The sequence below is a fragment of the Coffea arabica genome, chromosome 8c (assembly GCF_036785885.1).
Source record: "Coffea arabica cultivar ET-39 chromosome 8c, Coffea Arabica ET-39 HiFi, whole genome shotgun sequence".
NCBI classification, from domain to species: Eukaryota; Viridiplantae; Streptophyta; class Magnoliopsida; order Gentianales; family Rubiaceae; genus Coffea; species Coffea arabica.
Window position 1 is genome coordinate 833,941 of NC_092325.1, and position 23,393 is coordinate 857,333.

The 23,393-nt window shown below is 37.4% G+C and overlaps 2 protein-coding genes and 1 long non-coding RNA gene across 10 annotated transcripts; 2 read left to right on the forward strand and 1 right to left on the reverse strand.

Moving 5' to 3' along the window:
- Positions 1-1,523: 1,523 nt before the first annotated feature.
- On the forward strand, positions 1,524-16,606 carry LOC140003695 (uncharacterized). Of its 7 annotated transcripts, XM_072063343.1 has the most exons (20): positions 1,524-1,940; positions 3,063-3,477; positions 3,576-3,696; positions 3,786-3,874; positions 4,007-4,105; positions 5,442-6,132; positions 6,277-7,356; positions 7,482-7,608; positions 8,111-9,801; positions 10,847-10,988; positions 11,096-11,216; positions 11,326-11,409; positions 12,776-13,234; positions 13,480-13,575; positions 14,738-14,896; positions 14,978-15,157; positions 15,411-15,524; positions 15,596-15,778; positions 15,887-15,931; positions 16,333-16,606. In XM_072063343.1, the coding sequence occupies exons 2-20, from the start codon at positions 3,421-3,423 to the stop codon at positions 16,465-16,467; spliced, it is 5,673 nt and encodes a 1,890-aa protein (XP_071919444.1). In that variant the 5' UTR covers positions 1,524-1,940; positions 3,063-3,420; the 3' UTR covers positions 16,468-16,606. The 7 variants fall into 7 exon arrangements, with proteins under 7 accessions (XP_071919444.1, XP_071919439.1, XP_071919441.1 ...); XM_072063338.1 differs by having other exon boundaries at positions 3,063-3,696; XM_072063340.1 differs by having other exon boundaries at positions 3,063-3,696; positions 7,488-7,608.
- A 466-nt stretch (positions 16,607-17,072) lies between these two features.
- On the forward strand, positions 17,073-17,502 carry LOC140013672 (uncharacterized). The gene is made up of 2 exons (XR_011820488.1): positions 17,073-17,210; positions 17,315-17,502. It is a non-coding gene; the product is annotated as an uncharacterized lncRNA (long non-coding RNA).
- Positions 17,503-18,223: 721 nt separating this feature from the next.
- Positions 18,224-22,768, reverse strand: LOC113707366 (hydroxyproline O-arabinosyltransferase 1). 2 transcript variants are annotated; one of them, XM_027229657.2, is made up of 8 exons: positions 22,129-22,768; positions 21,177-21,244; positions 20,860-21,061; positions 20,677-20,774; positions 20,536-20,605; positions 19,577-19,648; positions 19,310-19,423; positions 18,224-18,533 (listed from the first exon to the last, which is right to left on the reverse strand). In XM_027229657.2, the coding sequence occupies exons 1-8, from the start codon at positions 22,594-22,596 to the stop codon at positions 18,474-18,476; spliced, it is 1,152 nt and encodes a 383-aa protein (XP_027085458.2). In that variant the 5' UTR covers positions 22,597-22,768; the 3' UTR covers positions 18,224-18,473. The 2 variants fall into 2 exon arrangements, with proteins under 2 accessions (XP_027085458.2, XP_027085459.2); XM_027229658.2 differs by lacking the exons at positions 18,224-18,533; positions 19,310-19,423; positions 19,577-19,648 and adding an exon at positions 19,833-20,026.
- Between the last annotated feature and the right edge of the window lie 625 nt (positions 22,769-23,393).

A 23,393-nucleotide genomic window follows, 5' to 3' on the forward strand; every position in this document is an offset into this window, starting at 1 on the left:
GGAAGGTGGGAAGGGTAGAATTAGCAGACTAGCAGTCTATGATTCAATGCCTAATAACCAGCTTCAATTTCACCATATCAATGTATCCCATAACTAATCTCATAAATTCAATTTCAATCCATCCCATCGGAGTCATCGACACTAGGTTGGGTGGAATGGAACTCAATTGGGATAGACTGACCTTACCCTTGAGTAACCTAAGCATGGCAGGTGACAGTGATGATATCTTCCAACATGATTTTGGATTTTGACAGGTTTTTGTAGTCGTGATAGTTTATGCAACTACTTAACTTTAGGCTATATAGTGAAGTCTTTTTTAGGTTTAGGAGTTAGAGTTCTATCATACAAGTTAGATGAGGGACAACGAGTTGGTGCGATTGTAGATAAGGACCCCTTTTTTTTTTTTTTTTTTGAAAATTGTAGATAAGGACCCTTAGTTGTAAATGAATAATGAATGGAGCTTAAGTCTTTTAATTAAGTGCAGCTTCCCATCATTCTTTATTGTTGTCATTGTGAAATGGTTGGGGTTAGAGTTGCGAATGAGTCAAATCGAATTGAAAATTTAAATTGTCGGGGTTCGATTCAAACTTCTGTACTCAAGATCAAATTTTATATGATTTAAAAATTTTAACCTTGGACTTGGTTCGATTTAATATTTAATAAACTTGAGTTTGATTCTAGGAGCTCAAAAAATTTATTTATTTTTAATTATTAATATTAATTTATCACTAATACATGTATAGTATCAAATAATAAACGTATAATTTTTATATAACTTATTAACAAATAAATTTAATAAAACATTAGTAAATAGTATTCGAGCCATAACAAACCAAATATGTATTACAGATATTGAATTTGATTCGATAGCTTAATCATTCATAAATTTTGTTAAAATTCGAGTTTGAAAGGGTTGAAAATCACATAAAAATTATATTCTGAATGAATACTCGACTCGTTTACGATCGTAATCGAGCCGTCAATTTAACCCAAAAATAGACAGACGGACCCAAATCACAAAGACAAGTAAGCATTACAGGACAAGCAAGTGTGCCCTAATCCATGGTGGTATTATCCTTACCAATATATATATATATATATATATATATATATATGTTATTCTATATTAAATTAAAAGTTTCATATGTATAGGCTACAAACTATAATTATTATTCTCTAATTAACTATATATTATTGAGAATAATATATATATATATTTATATATATAAAAGCTGGGAGGCACTTTCCCGCCATTATGATCACCTGCCCTTATGCCTACTGCCTGCACAGTCCACTCTCTGCATCTCAAGTGATAAGTGAGAGAGGGGAGCAGCACTTTTCCATAAACCATTTAATCCAACGGCCCAGCAATCCCCGTGGACTGGACTTTCAGGCATTGAACTAGACCATCCAACGGTCCCTATTGTGTCTAATAGTAGGAGAAGGGTGTCAGTAGCGGTAGGTGAGGCCACTCACTTCCCATCTGATCTGTTCACCCTGCCCAACGCGACACACCCATTCCCACACACTCATTCACACTTTTTCTTCTTTCTTTTGTTTTCCTTTTTTTTTTTCCGTTCCTTATTTTTCCCCCCTTTGTGGAGATGAGGTAATTTTTACTAGTAGTAAACGAGTAAATTAGTCTAATTGTTAGTGGAGTAGTGATTCATAAAAGGCATTAGCCCCTCCATATTTGTGGAAGCAGCAGCCATCAGAGCAGACGAGTGTGAGAGGGAGAGGCAGTTTAATTCAGTAGTAGTGTATGAAGTTACTATTTGGGATGGAAAAAGGTATGGGCTTTGGTTGAGGGGCTATTGATTGATAGTATATATTGTAGGGAGGAGTGTATGGAGAACTCTTGGTCATGGCAGACCCAATGCGGTTCCCTGTGCCCATCCTCCTCCTCGTCACAGGATCCTCCTCCTCCTCCTCACAATCAGGTATTTTTTCCCTCTTCTTTCTTTGGTTTGAGAAACGAAAAAAAGAAAGTTCTTTTTCGTTTTGGGCTTTTGGTTTATTCCATGTTCTTGCTTGTTTTCTGCCCATGCTTTCTACGTATAAGTTGGCAATATGTCAATGGATAACTATTTTATTTTGCTTGTGGTAGTAAATTTTTTCCCCCTTTTAGGTCTGTGTTTGTGTTATGCATTATGCTTATGATTTTTCTGCTGGTCAACTTTAGGTGCATTTAGATGCATGGACAATTATGCTTATAATTTGCTTGTGATAGCATTTTGTGTTTGTGTTTCTTAGTTATCAAACACTTACTCGGGACATATCCAGGATGTTAATCTTATTACGCTATAATTGTCCATGCATTACCGAAATGTGAGGGGAAAATGTTTGTAGAAATTAGAAAACATTACATAAAAAACCTGAAACGTTAGGCTTGTGATTCTTCTTTCTTTTAAACTATTTCATTCAAGTTAAGATATATGTTAGTAAAAGATCAATCTTTATAGCTTTCTATGCGCATACCCAAGTCCAAGTATTGTGATTAACTTAACCACTCAAAATTAACCAAGACATGGAAGCATGTGTTCTATGCTTTTCTATTCATACAACTAATAGTCCTTCTCTACTATAGTTTTAATACCATGCATTATTAAAAACAAAACTAATGCAGTTATAGATGGGGAAACACGCTTGTCATGAGCATCAAAATTTGGACTTTATTGCTTGGAAATAGAGTTGAGTGGAAATTGGACAGTGACTTCATTCTTAGAAATGGAAGCAACCATCTATCTTTCTTAAATCGTTGGAGTGGTGCGGATTATGGTTTATGCTGTCTATTTATAATCATAAGAAACTTGGAAAATAGGTATTATTTTTGTCTAGTTACTTTTGTGACAAAGGCTGGGCCTTGATTACGTAGCCAAATTACATTGTACCGCTTTAAAACTATATGTTTTTCCTTGTTTTGCATGAGGCTGGGCCTTGATTATGTAGCCAAATAACATGGTACCGCTTTAAAACTATATGTTTTTCCTCGTTTTGCTTGTTGCTAGTGTCTTGTGGTACCAAGACCTTTGTTCATGTTTTTCTTATTCCATCTTTTATAGATTCTGAATAGAAGCTTTCATCTTGATTCGTCTGTCCGAGCAAAACCAACTTCAACCATCCACACACTAGCACCAGCTGCTGTGAACCCTTGGACTTCAAATTCAAGTTCTTGCAGTTTGGACCACACGGAACTGGGTAGTTCATTTTTGTCTCTCCTTTCTGTCCCTCCATGCGATATTCGTAATGAAGTGCCAATTCGTAGAAGTAATGCCGGAGGCAGTGCAGCTGGGAATGCAATTTCTCATATATCTTCTGGACTTCTGGCCCAAAATCGGGACAGCCAGAGAGCAGAAGCTGTTGTGAACCTGGGTTGGGTTGTTTCGCCAATGGATAGGGTGAGTGAAAGCTGTGGTGTCAATGACGTTTTCCAGGGTAATTATCCAAGTCTTCAAAAGCTGGAACTTCCTACGGCAGGTATACATCGAAAGCTTTACCATAATGAGAACCAAAAGAATTCTCCATCTCTGAAAGTGAGTTATGTAAATGATGCAACCTCTTGCAATGTTTGGAAGACCAATGCTGGTGATACTCTTGGGGTATCACAGAAAGTTCCTTCCAGCATCGATTCTTCTGTTTCCTGCCTGACATCTAATCTGTTAACTGGTTGTCCCAAAGTATTCTGTCTTGGCCTAAGTGAGTGCTCACAAACTTGTAATCTGATAATACTTTATTGCCTCTATGTACATTATTTGTAATGCATTTTTGAATTGTACTGCAAAAAGGTGGGCACTTACTTCTCAGCAATACTGGACTTCTAGGAGTTCTCTGCTCATGCCATGGTTTGCATATGTCTATAGCTAAATTCTCTGAGGTAATTACCTCTGATTGCTTATCTTGCTCCGAACTTTTGTTAATTGAAGGGTCATGGTTTTGGAAAATGTTTAGGCACTATTGATGTCATGGCAGTGCTTAGAGATTTACTCATGCATGATTCATTTTGCAGCATTCAGGCTTATCTAACAGTAATCCTGGGGATGCTGTTCATTTCAACAGTGGTGAAAGTGTATCTCAGTGGCGTCGGAGCTATTTCCACAAATTTGGGGTAAGGGCAATGTAGGATTTAAAGTTTCCATATAGTATCCTAGAAGCTAATTCCATATTGTTGACTTGGTATGTTTATCTTGTGCTTGTATGTCGAATAAGTACAGGATTGTAGATTTGCCTTATCATGAACTATATTCCACCCTGCCCCTGGTACCCCATCCCTAACTAGTGAAGGATGAAACTAAAAGGCATAGAATGAGACTGGGAAAAGCATTGGAGGCAACTTGATTACTTCATTGTGTGACTCTGTTAATATGTTTCAACCATTTGATACCATGTGAAATTTGAATTTCTATTTTGTTCTTTAATTGTCTGAAAAATATCACTCCACTTTCCCATTAAACTGCTCAACTATGGATTTTGGTAGACTATTAATATATTCTTGCTACTAGTAGGTTGCATAGTGCATAGCTTGTTCAATCCAAATCTTCCTAAATCTAAAAATTTAATTGCCTAGTTCATTAATGTTTCAAACTTTGGTGCAATGTCTTCATGCAAAGGTATGATGGTGATGTGAACTTTAAAGTGAAATATTTAAGGAAAAGGAAGATTTCATTCACTTCATCTTGGCCAAATATGCAAGAGTTAATCATTTTTATGTTTAGTAAGCATTTTCCTTTATGCATAATGACAGCTTTTACCTTCTAAATTTTTAATGTCTAAAAATATGTCTCTGTTCTCAGCCTATGCAATATGGAGAATCCAATATATCCACCTTGTACATTTTAACTTTTGGAAAAAAGCCTCTGTCCTGAAATCAAAAAATGAATAATGAAGCTGCAATCTTCTTCCTTTTGAGGTTATGATATGATTTAAATTTGAATTATTTCTCAACCTGATTATTTTGGCCTCTTACAATATTTGAGTTTTGTGTTTTGAATTTGCACGAGGATGAGTAATGTAACAACAACCAGTAGCAAAATATCTCCATGGAAATCATGGATTACTACTGAAAGCCATATTCCTACAAGTGTGCAAGGATCCTCTATCAAGCCTTTTCTAAATCCTGCAGAGAGGGAACCTGAGGAGATAGGATAGTCTTTTGTTGTGGCAGTGTAGTTACTTGACAATTGACATGGTACCTAATAGTAGTTTACTGCTTTGCTTTGTGGAATTTAAGAAACATAGCAATCCTGAAAATGTACTCTGTCACACTCACTGATCTTCTGAATTAGGACAATCTCTGTATTGATTTTGCATCAATTAATCTCTATTGACTTGTTCACACTTTTCTTGTTTTATGTTCTTTCTTTGGAAGTGAAACTGGACTTCTAATTGGCCTGTATTTGAAGCACTGAGACGACTGGGTGGTGATTTTTTTTTTCCTGCTTTAGATTAGGACTCCAGAAGATCATTTTGGATGGGACTGGCCTCCCGGACTTTCAGTCACTGCTGGCTCGCCAGAACATGGTTGGACGCATCCCAGCATGTTTGTGAAGCCTAACCAGGGTAACCAAGGTAGCTCTGTGGAGGCTTCGGTGCAGTCTATGGACCCATGGAGCCTTACTTTATGCCCAAAGAATTCTCAATCTGATCAGAAAGTTGTTGATGAGTTTGTCAATTTTGAAAAACAGCAAAGTGCAAAGGACTGTAGTAGTCTTTTTCCCAAAGGGCCCAGTAGCTCCTCAAAGAACATTTTGCATTTTGTTGCAGATGAACCGATGATGGGGCACTCAAGATCTGGGTGTCCTACATTTCCAAATCATCTTGATGTTAGAGGCCCATACAATGTTAGGCCAGCCATATCATCTTATGAAGATCAAGTCTATACGAGTGGTGATTCTGTTCTACCACCATGTTTGCCGAACTTGAAAACCCTTGGTCAAGATATTGCAATTGGGAGAAGTGTTGGTTCCCTTGTTGATACATATACAGGTTCTTCAAATTTTGAGTTGAGACTAGGGCAACCATCTCAACAGGGTCAGACTTCAGTGAGATCATTTATGCCGGCATCTGGATCTCATCGAATTGCAAGCCATTGCCGGCTCCAAGAATCAATGGCCTTGGATCAGCATGTACATAAAAGTGCGTTGGAAGTTTCTTACTCACAGATGTTATATTTACTACTATTGATTAATTCTGATCATCTACCCCTTCCTTCTCTTTCCCTACTTTTCTACCTGAGTCACTTTTTCCAAATGAATTATGTTTGAATCTTCTTATGCGCAGGCAGTTCCAGGTCAATAAAGGGTTGTAGGCAACAGAATTACTTGCCTGGTTTCATTTCAACTTCCAGCACAAGAACAGAGCAGAACCAGTTGGAGAATGTTAATCATGCAGTTGGAGTTTATAGTGTTCCAAATGCTTTCAAAATAAAACATCTTAAAGGTGATGCATTTTGGGGTTCAGTAACTTCTGAATCATTTGGAAACTTAAAAAGTCCTTTTGAAGAAAACAATCATTTTAAATCAATTAATGATGCAACTAATGACAGCCACATGACGTTTGCAAAGCCACATTCTGAATGTTCTCCTCCCAAGTGTGGTGAATTTGGTTTTCCATTACTCAGAGGTCGGGCAATAGGCACAGAATTTGGCACTAATGTGCTGGGTAGTCAAAAACTCAAACAAGTCGACAAAGTGGCCCACAATATTGATTGTCTACATAGCACTGCTAAAATAAATACAGGATCATGTACAAAGTCAAAGGAAGGAATGTGGAGTTTCAGTGGAGGGGTTGGTGACAGTGATAGTATGAATTATCCAGTCTTCCATGATAAGGGCCCTAACATGTTTCATCTTGCTGATGAACCTATTACCAGGAACACCTTAAATTATACTGGGCAAGTCTGTTACCCTGACCACAATGGAAAAGCTAAATCCAAAGTCCTGAGAACCATCAGTTCTCCCATGGATTTTGGCAATATTGTGTCTTCTCAAGCTGCCTCTGTGGGGATTTCTGCCACAAATTTGAATTCTATGAAAAGTTTAACTCCATTATGGAACAAAGACAATATTAGTGTATGCCCATATCTTTTCGATGAAAATGTGAAGATGACTGCATTCCATCCTATGTCAGTGTTTTCTCATCAGAAGATTGGAGCTGGTACCTCTAAAACCATCCCAGTACCAGAAGGTTATAGGAACTTCAGTGGTAAACAACAAATTATTGTCCCCTCATCGGTATCAGACACACAAAAGAACAGGTTTGACTTGACCAATGTGCCAAATACATCTGAAGTTGCAAGGCATGCACTTCTGTCTGCTAATTTGACCTTTACAGATAGTGAAACGTTGCCTTCTGTTACAGGTTAATGAATTTCTTTTAGTTTTCTGTAGTCAATGCTGGTGACTTGTACAAATTGTATTCTTCTCCTTTTTTCTTACATGGTATTTAGATACGATGTAGTGCTTATAATAAATTGAACTATTTAGATACAGAGAAATGGTGCAACTTTCGGGGACCAGCAATATCAAATGGACGATATTACCATGGAAAAGATACTGAAGCTCAATGTCAGCTCAATTCTAATGAGCAGCCTACAAGGCAATTCTTCTTAAGGTGACTTTTGGAAATTTTCATGTACTTTAACAGTAGCTTGCTGAAACCATATATTTAAGTGGTGAAAGTATACCTCACATAACAATCAGGTTGCAATACAAGGTTTGGTTATACTATCAAGGCCATTAATTTTACGTGGTTGTGCATATTTGTGGTATCCAAATTGAGCACATCAAGTCTGAATCTTGAGATCTGAGGCTTAGGACCTCTCTTTTGTATACATATTTGCAATGTTCAGCCACAGAGATTGATGCTCCAATCATTTTTACATCTTGGATTTAGAATTCTGCCCAATTGGGATTTTTAAGTTGTTATGCTTGTACATGTTTCATTGACTTGATTTAACGGAGAGCGCGAAACTAAGATGTGGTGCAGATTTGTGTGCATGAATAAAAATGAGGACAAGTGCATATTCTGGTTTAAGGACTATACTCTTGTACTATATTCTGTTGTTTTGCAGAAACTTGGCATAATGACTTTATGTCTTTTGGATGAATTTCAGACTTCATGGTGATCAAAATAGCACTCCATCAAATGAAGTGAGAAACTGCCATCAGGAGTTACCTTGTGGATATTTCCCAAGCAAGTTCAGCTGCTCTAGTAACTTAAACTGTAGTGCTGGAAGACATGATTTAAATCCTTCCCTTCGAAATTTTAGAGAACCAGAAGGAAATGCTGTTGATTTGGTGGAACCTCTTTTGGGTCCAAAATTAGTTGAAAATTGCACACATATAGACAAGGACAATGCTTTTGGTGCAAACAGAACTATTGTGCAAAATATGAAGAAAGTTGACTGTAACTCCTCCCAATGGAGAGATGTCCCTAGGAATGTGGTTAATGACGCCACTTCTAGAAAATGTTTCCAGGAAGGAAATGCACTGAAAGAGCATGAAATGTCTAATATGTCCTCTGGATGTTCTGCTCCTGCTGTAACTCAGGTGTCTATTGACGTCAACAACAAAGACTCATCCACTGTTGATGGTATGGATACAGACAATCTTGTTATGGATGAAGGTTCAGGAATCGAAAGATGTTTGTCCTCTGATGATGACAGTGAACGAAGTTCTGAATTTTGTGGCTTAGCTTCCAAAGTCAACTTGGTCAACAGAAGATCTTCTAAAACAAGTTTTAGTAAATCATCTCATAGTCGCATTCATGAACTTGGGTTCACAGATTCGTTAAAAGTAAGAAAATTGCAAAATCACGCTAAGACTGGCTTTGCTGTTCAGGCAAAAGGTGATCTTCAAAAGTATGACAGGGACTTTGGGAAGGGGAAGAGAAGAAGAGTGAAATGGAGAAGGTTATATCCCTCTGTTCCTGCTCCTTCCCTGTCCACTGCCCTGAATGGAGCTTCAAAATCTGCTGGTGATGCTGGACTTTGCTCGGGCACACTCAAGAACATTCAGATGCTTCCTCAAGATGATAAGCCATGTTTCACTTGTTGTCCATGTTCTTTGGGCCAAAATTTGAAGCAGAAAAGATCTGCATACTCTTCTTTTGATACTATTTCTAGGAAAAAAAAATTGCGTTGGATTCATCACATTGAAGTGGAGGAAACTGATTCAGAGACAAATTTAAATGCCAAAACTGACTGTTCTAGAGCCTCTAAAGCAGTGGGGAGGAAAAGGTTGAGATCTGTTGGAGCTACCCTAATGGAGCAAGATGACATGCATGATTCTGCTTGTTTTGCTTCTGAAATAACTGCTAAGATTACTGCATCAGATTGCACGAAAACTAATAAGCCAGTGAATATTAGTCATAGTAGGAGAAGGCCTGTCGTATGTGGGAAGTATGGTATTATTTCTAATGGTAATTCCTCAAAATCAGCCAAAATTGTGTCTCTGAGGAAAGTTCTTAAAGCAGCAAGAAGATGTCACTTTGCTGAAAGTCAGAAGGTAAATTCTATATCAGTCAAGGAATCTGAGAAGGCAAGGTGTGATGCTGATAAAGAGAGAAACAATGAAGCTCGAATGGCAGTTTCTGCTCAGATGAAGTCTCAGCATTTGATGGAAGGAAAAGAGACAGAATACTCTGTAGGCAGTAAAGATTCTTATGACTTATCACATATTATGAAGAAGAGAAGGCATGATGGAAACAGAAGTCATGCTATTCTAGAGAGTAACCAAAGCACACAGATCAGACGAAAGTCTAAAGAAGTTCGTAAACGCAGTGTTTATGAACTAACAATTAAAGGTATATTCGGTCACTAGCTTTCCCGGCAGTGTGTATTAAGGTGTTAACGCGGAACCTTGATTCACTATTTTCCTCTGCATTTTTGTAATGCTACTCTGGTGAATGCATGTTTATGTATCAGGGTCAGCCATGTCTCTTATCTCTTCTTCTTCTTTATTTTTTGGTACTTCTTTTAATTGAGAGCCTTCTTGTTTGAATAAAAAGGTTAATCTTATTCACTAAACTTATCAACTCATTAAACTATTTCCCACCAGTGATGATTTAAAAATTATGTTACATGAAATAAATGGAATCAAGTTACATGACTGGGATCCAAAACATATTTATCTTTATTTCTTGTACTCTGTTTTCTAAAGCAATAATTAAATGACTTGGCAATTTGATGGCTAAGATGCTGAGAAGACATTAACAAATATGTCTAAGCTCTGAAGTATTGGTTTTTCTCTTCAGTCAAGGGTTTTATATCTGATTTGTTTTTGGCAGAGAGTTAAACTGTACGACAGTTTAGAGCATGGAATTATTGTGTTTAAACTTCATTTTTTTTTGTTTAATGTAATGGTTGGGATATTGGTTGCTGGACAAAGGAGAGCGACTGGCAATGGTTGTTCTGTTGACTATCAACTGCCTTTAATATATGGTTTTGTGAATCAATGCCAATTTCCTACCCTCCCCCCCCGGGTGCATATTCAAGATTGCAGTTGTAGAAGAGACATAAAGAGACTGGTTCTTTTAGTATAGTTCTTCATATTCAGTACGGACCTGCTTGATCCAACTGACTTTTGTGCATTTTTTTGGCCTTGGTGCAATTTTCGATGCGCTGGCAAATCTAACAAAGATCATGCAGGGATGTATTTTCTTGTTTTTAGAAATGTGAATGTATTATCTCAATATAATTACTACTCTGGTTAGTCTTGATGGCACTGTTACTGGGTGTGTTTTTAACTCCAGCAAATTCTAGAAAAAGTGAATAAACAAAAAGCAGTGAATAGTCCTTTGTTAATGCTCCAAATTTTCCTTCTTTCATGTTTGCTTTTTCTTTGAACAGAAAATGATTTCAGCTGTGTGAAGTCTTGTATTACAAAGGATGGAAGATCTTTACAGAGAAGAAAGAGCAGATTTGTGTCTAAGCTTGCTGAGAATGCTGGTAATGATAGAATGTTTGTGGGTGGAATACATAATGTTAACAAGTAAGAGTGCTACATGTTGCCTGTGAGATCCATTTTTTGCTCTGCAATTTTTTAGCAGACAGCTGTAGAAGATTGATAACAAGGATAATCACAATGGGCTTTTACAGATATGCCAAAGTGGAAGAATGCCAAACTAGCCGGGTTTTGGATGTTTTCTGCTGTGTTTGTGGAAGTTCGAACAAGGACAAGAATAATTGCTTATTAGAGTGCGGTTGTTGCTTGATTAAGGTGTTGTATCCAAGTTTTCTTCTTTATAAACATTTTAACGATTTTACTCGCTTGATTTTTTTGGTTGCCTTTTCCCATTATAAGTGCTGCCAGTGGCTTCTATATTTAGGTACATCAAGCTTGCTATGGTGTTTCTAAGGTGCCCAAAGCTCAGTGGTGTTGTAGGCCATGCAAAACGAATTGTAAAAATATTGTAAGGGAGTTCTATTATGCAAACTTGTGTTACTTGTACTCTTTCTCATGTGAGGGCCAATTTTCCTGCATTAGAGAGGTTTTGACTGTTAGCTTGTGAGATCTCGCTCTATATATTTATCTGGGAAACTGTGTTGTTCTGAATATTGTCTCATGATGTTGTCCCCACTAAATTGGTTTTTTGGCTGTTGTAAAATTCTCTTTTTCTGACCAAAAGTGAAAAATTTCATGTGTGCTGTACTATGTTTTTCTGTGTTTTTTACACAAGATAATGATGCCATATGAGGGTAACTATCAGTTAAATGTTGTATGTAAAGGGAAAGAAAAAAGTCAATACAATCATAGCAACGAAATGAATTGTGGGCTGGTCCATAGTGCCCTTGAAATTAATAAAATTGAACTTATGATCGATGTAATGATGTGTAAGCATGAGATGTACTGGGATTTAAATCTTTCAGATGGTGAACAAAAAGTGTCAAATCTGAGAGGTTAGTCAAACTGTTATTGTTGTTGTTTTTCCTTAGAATTATATGTAGTTTGTTTTTTAAGTATTCTCTTCAGTTCGTGCTGTGCTTTAAAATTTTATTCCAGACAATTGATCTCTAATTGTTTACAGACTCATCATCCTATGTTCTTCACTTGCATGTTGTTCTTCGGTTCAAAATATCATCCAGAGTTTAGCTCAATTTACAAATCCAGATATACTGAGGGTCAATATTGTCAGAAACAAAAAGAGTTATGGTGAAGAAAAACTGAATGGTAAAAATGAAATTAGTCCTTGTATTTTTCTAGTGATGAACATTTCCCAAATCACTTATTTTGTGGATCTTATGAAAGAGCAAGACTGTTTCATTCAGTCAATTCCAGTTGTGCACTGTCCTTTACATAGCATACACTTGAACCATAACTGGTTTAGATCCAAGTACATACTTGATTATTCATATTCAGAAAGGTTGCTTGCCAGAATGCAAGTCAGCTAGCACGCAATCCTATTTGCCTGTTAATGAAGTTAGAGAAGGAGAGAGGGATAAAATAGTTAGAGAGAGAGAGAGAGAGAGAGAGAGAGAGGTGAGCACAGAGAACAGAAAGGTATAACCACTGGCATGTATTTGGCACAGCCCGCTCTCATCTGCATCTAATGCATATCAAGTTCATCGAGGAATGAATGCCTTTCACTTAATGTTTGTTGTCTCTCCCATCCAGTTGGATGCGCATCCTACATAGAAATGAAAACCATTTTACCATAAGGTCAATGCTTTGGTAATGCCTTATATAATTTTGTCTTACGTGAAATTTAACTTCGACAAAGGAATGCATTTGTTGTTGTTTAAATGTTAAGATTGGCTGCTATATGCATTGGATATTAGGTCTGTGTTCTATGTGGATATGGAGGAGGAGCCATGACTCGAGCACTTTGTAGTCGTAATATTGTGAAGAGCCTCTTGAAAGCTTGGAGCATTGGGACAGAATCCAATCTCGAAAACACTAGTTTTTCTAAATCTTTGGAAAGTCCCTTTCATCGTTTGTCTTCGACAAAATCTGTTCATGAGAGTGATCCATTTCTCATCATTAGACCTGCAGAAATTGGCTCTACTTCTCTGGCTAAAGGAAGCACCGATCTGTCTGAGCATGTGGATACTGTCGACATCTCTTCTGCTATTACCCCAGCTATATGCAATAGCATTACAGCTGGAATTCTTGACTCTACCGTCAAGCAGTGGGTTCATATGGTTTGTGGGCTCTGGACACCAGGTACACGTTGTCCAAATGTTGATACGATGAGTGCTTTTGATGTGTCTGGAGCTTATCGGCCTAAGCAAGATGTGGTAAGAACTTTAAGAAGCTTACAAACCATTTGTTTGTGTTAACTTACTGTACTCAACAAAAGTTGAAAGCAAAAGTCCAAAAAGGTTATAGTTGTCATTGGAGTAGTGTTTAGTTTTGAAGTATTTGTCAAAAAATCTTACATCTTTTATGATAAGGACGTTATTCTCAAGGTTATAGTTTTCCATTGGCTTTTTTTATCTGAAATCATGAGGATTAGCTTAATTTTTTTTCCTTTCCTTTTTAGGTTTGTTCAATATGTCAACGATCAGGTGGTTCTTGCATACAATGCAGGGTTGCGAATTGTCATGTTCAATTTCATCCGTGGTGTGCCCATCAGAAGGTTTTTATTGTTTCTACATGTAATGTTATAGTATTCAATTTTCACCGTGAAAGATGCTGTGCTAGACAAGCTCCTGAAACTTACTCCTAATACGCTTGGTAAAATGTAGCCTAGCACGATGGAAGAATCTTCTTCCATATATAAAAAAGGAAAGGCTCTAGCTTCATGGCAGGATATTTCTCATACTTCTGTAACTTGATTTTGATCTTATAAAGCTGTACATCTTGACTGAAGTCACAATCAGACTTAATCAAATCCGATAAAGCAAGTCCCCTTCCTTAGTTCTGTTGATATAGCACCAAAGCTGTTTATGATGCTGATGGATTTGATTACCAAATCTACAAGGTTTAACTGAAGCAAATAGCAATTTGAAAGACTTGAGGACTGAAAAGGCATGAAACCACAATAAATTGGAAGAAAGAAAATATAGACCAAAAAAAAAAAACAACTTCATTTGCTCATATTTTGGCATCCCACATAAGGCTAAAGTGCATTATTTCAAGAAAATGTAAAATCTCAAGAATTTTCTGCCAGTTGAAAGTTTATTGCTTAAAGAAGTGTATCAGGTGTTTACCCTATCAGCTTCTGATGCGGGATGAATTCCATCAAATAAGTAGGATGAGGAGTTTAGGAAGGCACTGATCCTTAAGGATTAGGATGAGATTTGCATTAGATTAGAAACCTAGCTTATAATTCATTTTTGTAGATTTTCAAGTTTAACTTGTGTTTTAACTCATTTTCTTTGGACGCTGGTAATCTGCCTTCAGCAGCACTATCATTCCTTATAGATGGCAAATATTAAGGATACGTGTAACTTCATCCGTCTCTTTCTTTGGAGATCAATAGACTTACATGTAACTGTTCCATGTAACCTTGAACATTCTAATCAACTGCTGTTTGATGATGGTGCTGAGCAGCTCTGAATTAAATGCTTGCTAAACTTGAAGTAAGACTCCACTGCAGAATGTGACTTGAGTCTTTTTGCTAACTCTCTTGAATGTGTCTCATATATGCATTCTGTCATAGGCTTGTGATTTTTAAACTGCAACTCTTTAAAAATAAAAAAACTACAAGTGGTCAAAGTTTTAGTATATTAGCAATTCTGTGATGATTGTTTTTCTACAGTGACTTGCTATTTGTTTTTTGTTATTTCTGGTGTCAGGGTCTACTGCAAAGTGAGGTTGAAGGTATTGATAATCAGAGTGTTGGATTTTATGGAAGATGCATGTTTCATGCTATGTATCAGCAGTTTAATTCTGATAGTTATCACACTAGCAGTGCTAATCATGGAGAAAGGGAATCCACCTGTGCTCGAACAGAGGTGGGTCGACTGAACAATTTAGCACTATCACATTGTTAGAACCAATGTTTTCCTCTATAAATGATGTGTTACATTGGCTAGGGTTTCAAGGGTCGCAAATGGGACGGATTTCATCATAATCATCCCTACCATTCTGATGGTAGTAGTGGATGTCTTGTCCCACAAGAGCAGCTAAATGCTTGGATCCACATCAATGGACAGAAAACATGCATAAGTGGGCCTTTAAAGCTTCCCAACTCAGTAATTGAGTATGACTGTCGGGTATATACATTTGTTGTTGTATTACTCTATTTTATTGGTTGTGCCTGTCGGAATTTTAATTACTGCTGCTATGGATGTTTGTATTGCTCATCTTGTTATAATATATTGGTGCTAATTTGGTGTAGTTCTAGAACTAAGATACAGTTGATCAGTACATTAAAAATTATGAGTTGGACTTGCCTCTTTATATGGGCTTTAGGAATGTAAAGCTGTAGAAATACTTATGAATTGGAATTCTGGTATTAACTTGCAGAAAGAATATGCTCGCTTCAAACAATCTAGAGGTTGGAAGCATCTAGTGGTGTACAAATCAGGGATACATGGGCTTGGTCTTTACACTTCCCGATTTATTTTTCGTGGTGCCATGGTTTGATCCTCAACCTTTTTATACTTACACAAAGTGACATGGAGTGAGAAATCTTACCTGTGTTTTTGTAGGTTGTTGAGTATGTGGGTGAGATAGTTGGGCTCCACGTGGCTGACAAAAGAGAAACCGAGTATCAAGCTGGAAAGAATGTTCAATACAAGAGCGCTTGCTATTTCTTCAGGATAGACAAGGAGCATATAATTGATGCCACCCGCAAGGGTGGGATAGCTCGATTTGTGAATCATTCTTGCCTGGCAAGTATCTCAAGTTTTAATAGCTATTTCAAGTTTTTAGTTGTCCTGCTTCTAGTGAATCATATCCACTTGGCTTACTTTTATCATGATCTTTTCTCTGCTTGACAGCCAAATTGCGTTGCGAAAGTAATTTCTGTCAGGAATGAAAAGAAGGTAACCATGCATTATTTGTCTCACTCATTAATTTCTTTCATTGCAAGTTAGTTTTCAGAAATTGAACAATGCTAGCTAAACTAAAGAATAACGCACGGTAGGATTTTTTTCACCTTCTTCTTTCCTCATTTCTGGTTTCTCAAATTACACTTTGCCAAATTAGTTTTTGGACCAATTGTAGGATTTATGGTACTTTAGTTAATGGATTTTAGTTGATCAAGTGTTGTTCATGTAGCTTGCTTGTTTCTGGAAGGGACATGGATGCTTTGACAGATGCTGGGTTAAGCAGCTAGGGGAGATAGTGATTTAAAATAGAATATTTGCTCTAAGTAATGACCATATATAAGTCTGTAGCCCCTATTTTTTATTCTGAGCTGAATGTATTTACAAAATCTGTATAGGTGGTCTTCTTTGCTGAAAGAGATATATATCCTGGTGAAGAGGTGACGTATGACTACCATTTTAACTATGAAGACGAAGGTAAAAAGATTCCATGTTACTGTAATTCCAAGAATTGCAGGCGATATCTAAACTGAAATCCTGGTGCATGTCATTTTTTCGTTTTCAACAAGATTTACAATTGCGACATGGATTATGGTTGTATATAAGCATTGTTGAGTAATTTGTATAATGCTATCCATGGAGTTGATGTTTGGGATATGAGATCTGGGAAAATGGAAACCTATGTCTTTAAGCTCTGCCTTGATACAGAGAGGTGTTATCCAGCAAATCTAAGAAGGGAATTTTGATTTTCTCGGTCATCCCTTTGTTGGTTACAAATGAGTGATAAAGAGACATTATTTTCGCTTGTAATCACTTCAATTTGTGTGATATTGTCCAGAACAGTGGTGTGAAATGATGTGTGATATTTGGAGCCCTTCGTTTTTGAATTTTCCCCAGAAAACTTGCATGATCATGCAGTAATTGCAATACAAGATGACTCTCAAGTGCCTTAAAAGGCACTATATATATTTGGAAGCAACAAGAAAATTGAAGTGCTGCTTACCCAATCTTTTCCAACTAGATCTTTTCTGGGGAAGAACTGGTTAATGATAGATGAAAGGTGCTGTTTCTGGGTCATCAAATATTCTGTTTTATGTTTGATCTTTATCCTGGGCTATATGGTTGAAATATCAGATTGTTCAGTAGCTCATAGGCGGTCATCGTCATCATCCTGCTGCTGCTCCGTGGAAATCGGGGCATTTTTGCTCAGTTGCTTCCTCCTGAGGAAAGATCTCAGCCTTGAGAAGGCAAATCTCAAGGAGCAACAACTCGAGAGGTTTGGTAGCATTTCCATTGGGGAATCCTTCTAATATGAGCAAATGTTTAATTTCTGCCAGAAGAATCTGGGCAGCCTCATGGTCTCTTGTTATTTTTCCTCAGTATCAGTATTAACGTTGATGAGAAAGATTACAATTGAAAAGTCAGATTTTTGAAAAGATTGTTTCTGAGATCACCGTTGAGGAGATATCAGAGAGAGTAATACACAAGATGACTGTCACGGGAATTTGAGATTCTAGTCAAGAACCTCTGAATAATAGAATCCTCGATCTCATGTTTCAAATTCAGAAGGCCAGCCCCGCAGAGAATTGTTTAGGCCAATACTGGGTCCATGCTATTGCCCAAGACAGCCAAGACTGATCTGAAACGTGGAAAGATTCGAAACTATTTCAGCTTCTTTTGTTGGTACTAAATTGCCAGCACCTAAAGAATAGGCTCTTTTTTTTTTTGGGTTGTTGTGGGGGTTGGGGGGGCACATGTCTGTGATCTGGCCCTGATCTTTACGTCTTTTGAAGATGCCCTTAAATATCAATTCGGATAAGGTTTGTATTAGTTGCTTGTGTATAGTTCATCCCAATGAATTCTTGCAGTGATTGCTAACTTGAACGAGTCTCCTCCAAGTAAATTGAGTTAGAACATGACCCCCTTCTGCCCGCCAGGCTTGAAAACATTTTCCTGATTATATTCCAAGAGATATATTTGCAGTATAATGATTTTATCTTGTTGGTCATTTGTTTAGCTGTAATAAATTGGATTCTTTCTTTAGCCAATCGACTAACATCTTCCATATATTGCCACTAGTTGGTCAAGAATCAGCCACAACCAAAAACTAATAGAGCTCCATTACGTGCAAGATTGATCACCCTAACCTTGCAGACCCCTTTTCCCGAAGTTCAAATTAGAGCCACAGGAAATGAAAATTTACAATTTGGCAGGCTGATGATGTTTTTGGGTTGACTTGTACAATATGTCGAATAAAAATCAGGGGAGCGCTTCCATAGGATCTGCATATCTTACAAAAGAGACAGTTTCATTTCCATATGTATTATACGGTGAGTAGCTGGTGATGCATAATATACAGCCGGAGTAACCAAAAGGTTGGCAACATAGTCTTACAACAATACTTTAGGCTCTCAGAAGAGAAAAGAAAATACAAAAACTTGCCGTAGCTTTCTTTGTGGAGTATAAACGTCTGTACCTTTAACGTTAATTTTATACAGCTCTGTCTGCATTGGCCCAGACCTTTGATCATTTTGACAGCTTAGGAACCCCAGTTTGGAATGTTAGCTGTGGCTTCATTCACCATTTTCACCAGAGTAACCTGCCAAATCATGAGCAATTGTAGATGACAACATAATCATTCAACTCATGAAGGTAAAGGCTGTTTACTTGTAATCCAAGACCCACTTTAGAGGCTCAGTCTTGGATATTGGAAAAAGTTGCAGCACGATCAATAAATATTACTGGTCTAGATAACTATAACAGTCAACAACATGACGCTCCAACCCAATTGTTTAGGTATCCAAGGATTTGAATTGCCATAATGGTCTGACATTGTCTGCCTAGTAAAATGTCACTTCTCAAGATCTAGTAACTTTGTCTGCTTTAAGAAAAGGATCCTTGGCAGATGTTTATCTATGACAAACCCCACCAAAAAGAATAAATGACAAGGAACAAATTGTTAAGAAGTTTAATGGTTTCTGAGTGTGGTTTTGCAGTTTGCAGTCTGAAGTTTTCAAGGTGTTGCAGAACTATAGAAATTGCTATGAATGGTCTACTGGATTTTAAATGATCTAAGAGGGAAAGCTTCCTAGGAAGCATGTCCCAAGTATTTGACATATCATGAAGGTATTATTCACTACTATACCTACTGTAGTTAAGTATTTAGTTGGTTTTCGTCAGTGTTATTTACCTAAAAGGACAACCTTTTTTGCTTTCAGTATTGTGCTTGGTGCAGTCGCCTTTCCCCTCTAAGCATGTTCTTTCATGCTCAGTTTAAATAAGAGTTATTAGAACGAAAAGGTAGGTCAGACTTTTCACGCAAAAGTACTGTGACCACACGACAAGTTTGAGCATTCACAGAGATGAAAAACATACCACACTATCTGGCACACCAGGTGGAGGGAGTGGAAGGTTTCTTGGAGGCCATTTGTTATCATAAGATCTTTTGTCAAATCTCCACTCTCCTATCTTACCATATGTCATCTTACCCTGCAATTCAAAATAAGCAATGCCAATATAAGAACCTGAAGACGCCAAAATATGAAGAAGAACAAAATAGTTCTGCTTCAGTCGACTGAGAAAATGACTTTTATAGACTATTGATCACCACAAATGTACAGAAATCTTTTAATTTCAAGTTACCTTTAGATCATAGTCACATCCATATGTATAATGGATGATGTATGCCTTGCCTATTTCTGTGTCCCATGGAGGCTGTCACGAGTTACAACCAAAGAAATGATTCAATACATGACTTATTGCAAAGCTTCTAATTCATGGTGTGTCTGGTATACACATCAGGCGTTAGATGCTGCTCTTTGATGATCAATATAGGCAAGTCCAAATCCATTTGAAACACTAAAAGTGATAATCAGGAATCACCTTAACAGGTTTCTCCTGGATACAGCAATTGATATGCACAAAAGCATAGTCATTAGAAAAGAAAAAATAGAAAAACTCTTCTTAAAACCCTTTCCAAGGTGAATTTTTTGTTTTTTTAAGTGTCATAAAGCAATTCCAGCATCTTAGGTTGTTTCAATTGTGGCAATGCGTGCTTGTGTTCGAAATTTGGTATGGTTCAGCAGACAAAGCCTGAAAAGAGAAAGGGAAATACAAAAATGATTTGCCTAAAAGTTGACCCAAAGTTTTCAAAAGCGAATAAGTAGAGTAGGATACTCAAAAAAGGAATTCTTCATATATGAAAAGATGTTATCAGACACAAGAAGTTAAGGTAAAAGCAGAGGTCCTGGAATAGGAAAACAAAGCATCAAATTGCAGATAATAATTCTGAACTTACAGAATTCAGGGTCTTAAATGCTAGAATTCGAACCCATTCTCTACATCTAATATTATGTAGGGAATTGGATGCAAATTTCCCTGATCAAGAAAATGCTGCGACAAGTACTTTTCTCCTAAGTTCCCAGAACAAGTAATTGACTGTGAATGATGAGGATCTATTGACGTAACCAGCAAAAGAGAAGATAAGAACGTCCTTCAGAAGCTCGTAGCCACATCATCATTTGCTAAAAAGGAGTATGCTTTACGTACTCAACCTCTCAAAACATAAGAAATACATGGGGTGACAACTAAAAAATGCCAACCTGAATCATAAATTCCTTGTACAAAATGTTATGGACGTCATGTAATGCAGAGGAAACAGCATAGGCATACCTGCATACACATAAAAAAGCTAAAGCAAAAGAAAAGTTTGAAATGGAATCAGTACAGTCTACGTGGCTTACATCTCAAGAACCCAACCAAAAGCTTTATCTGTTTCAGGATCCTTCTTCATTGTTAGGGAAACGTTCATCCAAGTTGGAGCTATCTTTTGTAGAGCTTCCTAGAATTATTTGTTCAACATTAGAAGCATACACATTAGATTACAGGGGGAAATTTTTTGAATGAGTAAGAGAAAAGGTACCCACCTTCCCAACTATGACGGGGGAATTTCCAATTGGATCAATGTTAGTAATTGGTCCTTTTTCATCAGGAAAGAATTTTCGAAGTAGAGACTCGTATTTCTTAGGTTCAATATAGAAAAAAGGGAATGCCGCTCCCAGGCCATCTCTGGATAAGTTTGGAATTGGTTTGACAATGATATGATCTGGCTCTGCCATCAATATATAGCTGCATAAGAAGGTAAATTCGCACATAAAAAAAATGGAACTTCTTGAATTGCAGAAAAAAGTGTACAGCAATCTAAATTCATTAATATGAAAGGAAAGCATATCTAATCCCATACTCTTCCTTAATGTCAGCTTGCTGAAGCCACTGCACAAATGCCCAAGGTCTGTTGAGGACTATATACCCCTGTAATTGCACAATGAAATGACACGTTAGGGGGAAGAACCTCCTAAAACCTCCAAAGCTCCAGCTAAAAGTCTGAACTACGCATTTAAATCATAAACTGGCTAGGAAATCTGGAAAAACTTCAACAAAATTTTTTTTAATTATTTTTAAAGATTAGATGACTGTATGCATAATTAAGACATTGATACAAGTAAAGCCAAAAGAAAGGAAAAATCACCTTGAGCTCTTGGGGATCTAATTAGTCACAGAGATATGGGTTGTGGATATGAGAAATCAACGGAACAATGTAACAGCTACAAGAGACTTATTTTTCCTAAGGGGCCACGACAGGTCAGCTGTTGGAAGGGCTTAGAATTGAAGCCAAGAAATGCTTGTGAATTGAGTTAAATAGGAGGTAGAGATTGCTTGGAATGTCAACTGAAAGATCACCTGGATCTTAATTCTAGCATTTAAAGATGATCCCAGGTCCATATTAAGAGATAATATCTTGCTATTAACTCTCTGATATAAGCCTGAGCTAAAATCAAGAATTTTCCACAGGATCCATTCCCTTATCCAATATTTATTTTCTGACACTAGGAAAGACCAGAACTTTCTACAAATCAATTCTCTCCTTGTAGGATATCCCTGGTTTTAAAACAATTCTAATCAGAACTCCAAACACAAATTTACTTCCGCGACACTCCAGCTGCCAATTAGAGTCATAAACACAAACCTTAAACTGTAATAAGACGAAGCCAAAGGAAAACAGCCCACCCAAAAAAAAAAAAAAAAAAAATTCAGCAAGATACGTATAAGAAATAAGAATTACTACTAGAAACCACCAAAAGACGAGTCAAAAAGAATTGCAAAAAGAAAATTAAAGAAAATGCAGAAAGAAGAACCTGATCCATTCCGGAAGGGAGTGGCTGAGCAACAAAAGTAGGAATCTCATCCATGAAGGGGTCGGATTTGCCGGAGTGCAAGATTCTGGTAAAGCCGCCCATCTCAGAGCCGGGTTGATCCCTGAATTTCTTGAACCAGTAGTACATAATCCTGCACTGCCAGGTGTTGTAGACGGAGTCAGAAGCTGTAACAGCGGTGTGGAAGAGCCTCTTCTTCTTCTTGTTGTTGTTGTTAGCCGATAAATATTTGTCGTGAGGCATCTTGATGATAGGGTCCACCGAGATGATTTTGGTGCTGCTGATGAGCCCATTTTTTCTTGATACAGAAGAAGAAGAAGAAGATTGACTATGAGAAGGGTCAGGGAATTGCTGGTTTAGAGATGCATTGGCCGAAATGAGGATGTTGTAGGTGATGAGTGCAGCTGATAAAGTGACGACTAGCGTGAAGAACAAATTCCCACACCCCATTTCTGCTAATACCTGCTCTGCTCTAGTTATTGTGGGCTTTTTCTTCTTCTTCTTGTTTTCGGGGATTAATAAATACCGTACTGCTCACTGGTACGTGGAACTCTGGGAGGAAGATGTCAAATGGTGGTGGTGGGCGGAGACTAACTGGAACTGGCTGCTCCACTCCTCCTCCTCAACACAGAGTTAGTTAGGAGTAATATAATAGAAAAATGAATGTCCGGGGGACAGGACTGGACTGGACTGGCCTGGCATCAGCCTGGAAAATCAAAAATGTTTCATATTTGACTTTTCTTTTCAGTGTTTCTTTTTTTTTTTTTTTTTTTTTTGGTAGGTCTCCTGCTTAACCGGTACCAGCTAGTAGCAGTGCCACTAGTAGTAGTGGCGGCGGCCGGACGTCTGGGTGACGGCTGGTGGGTTCCTTCCTACCTAGTACCTACTCAACATTTTTTTTTTCTGTGGGGGACTACTGCCTATATGCAGAGAAAGAGTTAGTAAATTATTGTTGAAGCCTTAGACCCTCACAGTCACAGGGACGGGAGAGTGAGTTTTCCTAAATTAAGCTTTGGTCCGCTCATTTTGCTTTAATCTTGCTTTCATGTCATCTAAAGTTTCTGGCTTTTGCTGATTTGTTTCCTCAGATGACACTTTTATGTGCATTAGTATATGGTATTTTTGGCCACATGACATGATGCACAAGCTCTGGCTTATTTTTTGGTTTGTCTCTCGTAGAGATTTTAAGGGTGTACGATTACTGGAATAAAATCAGGTACCCTTTTTTTTTTTTTGGCTATTTAAGG

What these genes read in the sequence shown, in the direction of transcription:
- LOC140003695 (XM_072063337.1), top strand. Translation starts at nt 1,848, where the DNA reads ATGGAGAACTCTTGGTCATGGCAGACCCAATGCGGTTCCCTGTGCCCA. An exon ending in AACGTTGCCTTCTGTTACAG is followed by an intron (nt 7,357 to 7,481) that starts GTTAATGAATTT and finishes TGAACTATTTAG; the next exon opens with ATACAGAGAAATGGTGCAAC. An exon ending in TAAGCTTGCTGAGAATGCTG is followed by an intron (nt 10,946 to 11,046) that starts GTAATGATAGAA and finishes ATTTTTTAGCAG; the next exon opens with ACAGCTGTAGAAGATTGATA.
- LOC113707366 (XM_027229657.2), bottom strand. Translation starts at nt 22,596, where the DNA reads ATGGGGTGTGGGAATTTGTTCTTCACGCTAGTCGTCACTTTATCAGCT. An exon ending in CAAGCTGACATTAAGGAAGA is followed by an intron (nt 21,062 to 21,176) that starts GTATGGGATTAG and finishes CTTCTTATGCAG; the next exon opens with CTATATATTGATGGCAGAGC. An exon ending in TTTGGTTGGGTTCTTGAGAT is followed by an intron (nt 20,606 to 20,676) that starts GTAAGCCACGTA and finishes ATGTGTATGCAG; the next exon opens with GTATGCCTATGCTGTTTCCT.